The 4809-nt window shown below is 27.5% G+C and overlaps 1 protein-coding gene across 1 annotated transcript; it reads left to right on the top strand.

The window, feature by feature from the left end:
* The first annotated feature begins 230 nt into the window (after window positions 1-230).
* LOC101499714 (WAT1-related protein At1g25270-like) lies at window positions 231-4567 on the top strand. Its single transcript, XM_004485472.4, has 7 exons — window positions 231-522; window positions 991-1053; window positions 1812-1928; window positions 2555-2813; window positions 2905-3063; window positions 3418-3569; window positions 4207-4567. Exons 1-7 carry the CDS (start codon window positions 329-331, stop codon window positions 4502-4504), a joined length of 1242 nt encoding a protein of 413 aa, XP_004485529.1. The 5' UTR covers window positions 231-328; the 3' UTR covers window positions 4505-4567.
* The last annotated feature ends 242 nt before the right edge of the window (window positions 4568-4809 follow it).

The following is a 4809-nucleotide window of genomic DNA, read 5'->3' as shown; positions in this document are numbered from 1 at the left end:
TTTGATGCATAGCATAGAATGCAGTTAGGAAAATGTAAGCTTAATATTGACCCACGAAGACCTATTTCGCACGTGTCAAATACAAACCAACGTAAATGATGACGTGGCTAATTAAACCCAACAAACACTGCCGCTTTAATTTCATTACACCTTTTTGGAATCTTCATTCATTCTATTTCCACCCCCCTTCATAAATAAATACTCCTACCCCCCCTCCCCCTTCATTTTCATTTCATCTTTTCCTATCTCTTATATTTATTACATTTTTACATTCTATTCTCTCTTAACTTCAATTTCAACATAGTTTCTCTTTTTATATATCGTCGTCATGAAGGATATATGTAATGTAGTTCAGGATTTGAAACCTACTTTGTTAATGGTTGTGGTGCAAATAGCATTTGCTATTGTTAATATTCTCTACAAGCTTGCTGTTAACGATGGCATGAACTTGAGGATCGTTGTTGCCTATCGTTATATCTTCTCAACTGCTTTCATTGCTCCACTTGCTTTCTTTCTTGAAAGGTTAAATTACACCATCTTCTTCATTTCTTTCTTCTATTCACTTTAATATTTTATTAATCATTTTAAATTATACTCATAGTTACGGTTACGTTACAAATCTTTATATTACGGAAAATATAATCAAAATAGAACAATTTTCAAAATCCGAAATATTACAGTTGTAGTTATGCTTGCACTTTGCATACTGCATATTAAAACCATGATTATCATTCATTAATTAATAGGAGTAATTGTTTATAGATCCACACAGATGAATTAAATTGAGTTGTGAGATTTGTATATGGAGGCTAATATTTTATTATTGGAGAATGTTGTTTGGAAGAAGTTGTGTTTTCATATAATATAATATAGGGAAGTGGAGAAGCTATATAGTGAAATTGCAATAATGATAATGGAACACATTATAAACCTAATTATTACTCCACTTGAAGAGAAAAGAAAAAAGAATGAATATGGTTTATGTTGCAGGAAGAAGAGGACAAAGATGAGTTGGATGATACTGTTTCAGTCTTTTCTATGCGGTTTGTTTGGGTAAGTAAAAATGTATTATGTGATGTTTTATTCATATGCTAATTGCTAGTTCCTCAATTATCGTTTGAATATTGTGATGCTTTTCTTTCGGTTCAGTTTTGATTCAACTTGCAGGTGTAGTGAAAATGCGGATGCTAGCTAATTGTGCTGTCCACGTACTCTCTTTAATTATAAACCATGCCTGACTATTTCTCCACCATTCATTTCTATTTCTACTTTCTATATTTACGTTCTTTTTTTCTACAACTACACAATTTTAATATTAAGATATTTTCTATATATATATATTGTTTTTGTATGTGTTTGGAGCAAGTTATATGAATTAAACGTTTTCATTCTAAAATTATTACATTCATAAATTGCAATTTTTGTTTCTTTTATATCACTTTCGTGATGATTCAGATCAAAAGTTTGCTTCATGAGGCCAACCACTTCAAAAATATTTTTTCTTCTGTATCAAGATGGTATTTTTCATAGTCATATTTTTTTAGAATTTAATGATTCGTTATAAATTGTGGTATATATATAACTACAATTATAGTTGTATTATTGCAGCTGCATTAATCGCATTTGATAATATTTTTTCACAATATAAAGATTTGCAATATAAACTTAAACCATTCAATTAATCCTTCATGGATCCACGTAATAGTCTTTTTTATGTGAATTTGCATTTATAGTTTATATTTTATGTTCTTCCTTCTTAACCGTTACTTTTGATTTACGTGTAAACAACGCAATTTGATTTTTATATGTAGAGGAGCATTAGCTCAAAATTTCTATTTGGAGGCCTTGGCTTTAACTTCAGCAACATATGCATCCGCAATGGCCAACCTTATACCAGCTGTAACATTTATCATGGCCCTTTCCTTAGGGTAAGTAAAGCATCATTTTTCCATAACATTATTTTTGCTATATTTAAGTATTCATTTGTTTTCTTATCTCTATATAGTATATGGAGATCTATTTTTTTGGTACATAGAGATCTTTTACTCTATCAAACTATTCCAAAAAATCTTACATGTGATTTTCAATATAATTAGCATTCAAGCCAATTTTCTTTTGTAGTGTAACACTTTATGATTGGTTGAATATTTAAAAATTATTTGTTGTCCAAAAAAAAACTTAAAAATCTTTAGAGTGAAGTTGTACAAAAAATTAACTTATTTTTTGTGTGAAAAATATAATAAATATTATTATAAATTCATATATAATATTTTGAGGTCAAATCAAGACATCAAGACAACTGCGTATGCCTGATCAAAGACACCAAAATAACATCAATGCAAACATAAACGAATTGAGAGCGAGACAAACGAAGAATCTTTTAACGGTATTGAAAGACAGAGGAGCTTAGTTGATAATAATTTAATTTTAATTAAAATAAAAATTTTAAAAAATAATTTATTAAATTTAAAAGGATTAAATGAAAAAAATAAATATTCTTGTATAAATAATTTGATGAAGTTGATATAGATGTGTATGGAATATTTATTTTCAGCATGGAAAAATTAAATTTGAGAACGAAAGCAGGGAAGGCAAAGATAATAGGGACACTAATTGGAATTGGCGGGGCAATGGTCCTTACTTTCGTTAAAGGTGTTGAAATCAAGATGGGATCATTTCACTTAAACCTTTTGCATCATCAAAACGGTGTCGTTTCGCACCCACACGTTACTATCTCTAGTGGTAAAACCTTTTTAGGTTCTCTCTGTGCATTGGCTAGTAGCATCTCTTATGCATTGTGGCTTATTATTCAGGTCAGTTTTAGAAATACACTTCCTAATACCAATTAATTATTTCAATTTTATTTAATTAATTAAGTAATTGAATTAATATTGTTGCACACAGGCAAAGATGAGTGAAAGATACCCGACACATTACTCAAGTACAGCGTTGATGTCTTTTTGGGGGTCATTGCTTTGTATTGTATTTGCTCTCTGCTTTGAGAGGGATTGGAATCAGTGGAAATTGGGTTGGAATATTAGGCTACTAACTGTTACTTATGCGGTATGCTATTTTTTTTAATTACTAAATAAAATGTTTAAGAAATTCATTCATAATCACATATGTGTGATGATATTCAATATAATAATTTTAATATTTTACTAAATAATAATACTAATCTAATACTACTAATAAAATTAATTATATATATATATTATGGTTTTTATGATAGGTGATTTATTTATAAAAAATATTATTTTAAAATAAGTGATTTTTTAAATTTTAATATAATGTTTTTATTTATTTACTTTAATTAATATTATTGTATATTTTTAATGACTTTTATTATTTATTATTGCTATTGATTATTAATTCTACGTGAGGCCCAAGATAATCCATGTGAGTTGGTTTATGCAGGGTATAGTGGTTTCAGGAGCAATGGTGGCTGTAGTTTCATGGTGTGTGCACTTGAGAGGTCCACTCTTTGCCTCTGTTTTTAGCCCTCTAATGCTGGTTATCGTGGCATTGGTCAGTTGTACCATGTTGAATGAAAAGCTACACCTTGGAAGGTATATAAATCATATCTTTATTAATCATTATAACTAATAAAAATTATGTAATACAATTTCTATTTTTAAAAATAAATTTCTTATTTTATTACAACATTTAATTACAAAAAAAATATGTAAAACACTTTCCTTCTTTAGACGCACGCAACCGAATTCAAATTTTTTTTAGAAACTTAATCTCTAAATCTGAGGAAGGAAAATGTTTTACATATCTTTTTTTTTAATTAAATATTGTAATAAAATTGGAAATTTGTTTTTAAAAATAGAAATGGAATAATATTAAAATATAATTAATCAACGTAGACTTTGTCACACCACTTTTTTTTTTTTTGATACGTCATTAAAAAGAATGATATTTTATTAAGCTTTGGACTTAAATTATGTTTGGAGGATTAAAACTGATAACAAATAAAATGATGAACTATTTTTGTGATTCAACTAAAATAGAGAGACCAAAAGTACAATTAAGTTTATTAATTATTATGTTAGTATTTTTTATTTACCATTAACTATACTTTAAAACATTGTTGTTTAATTGTTTACCTAATTTTTTTAGTTGAATAAAAAAAGTTATTATGGATCAAATTGTATTGATTTTAATGGCTCACTTGAACTTTATTGATTTTGTTAATTTCAGCATCATTGGAGCAGTGTTAATAGTATGTGGCTTGTATGCGGTTGTATGGGGTAAAAGTAAAGAGATGAAAAAGAAGAATCAATTAGTGCCATCACAAAGTCAACATGAATTTGACACAGTTGAAATAGTTGTGAAGTCTCTCGGAGAAGATAAAAACAATGGTCAAGCTAATAATGTTCAAGTGGTTAAGGATAATGAAGGTTCACCGGCAGAGAAACACGAAGAGCAAAGTGAAAATGAAAATGTACAAAATAAAGAAAAAGTAGGTGGAGGAGAAGAAAATGCTTGTAATATCTAATATGATAATTATGTATTTCGATTATAAATATAAACAAAAGTTAGTGTGCATTTGATTTAAAAATTTCCGTCAAATACATTTTTATTTTTGTTTATAATTTTTTTATTAGAGAAAATATATTCACTATATTAAAATATAGATTTTATAGTGTATTTTTAATATTGTTTGTTAAATAAAAGTGTTCTTATTTTTTATTTTAAAAACACACAGAGTCTTCGAAACAAAATCAACGCTTGTTTGAAAAAGCGACATCATCTGTCACTTTTTAAAATGTTTTTTCTTTAAGTATTATTATTTATATAAGC

The sequence above is a fragment of the Cicer arietinum genome, chromosome 1 (assembly GCF_000331145.2).
Source record: "Cicer arietinum cultivar CDC Frontier isolate Library 1 chromosome 1, Cicar.CDCFrontier_v2.0, whole genome shotgun sequence".
NCBI classification, from domain to species: domain Eukaryota; kingdom Viridiplantae; phylum Streptophyta; class Magnoliopsida; order Fabales; family Fabaceae; genus Cicer; species Cicer arietinum.
Note: the sequence above shows the minus strand (reverse complement) of the source record. Positions and strands in the feature narration are given on the sequence as shown.

Coding starts and splice junctions, on each gene's coding strand:
- LOC101499714 (XM_004485472.4), top strand. CDS start 329: ATGAAGGATATATGTAATGTAGTTCAGGATTTGAAACCTACTTTGTTA. Junction 1,929..2,554: donor ATCATGGCCCTTTCCTTAGG/GTAAGTAAAGCA, acceptor ATTTATTTTCAG/CATGGAAAAATTAAATTTGA. Junction 3,570..4,206: donor GAAAAGCTACACCTTGGAAG/GTATATAAATCA, acceptor TGTTAATTTCAG/CATCATTGGAGCAGTGTTAA.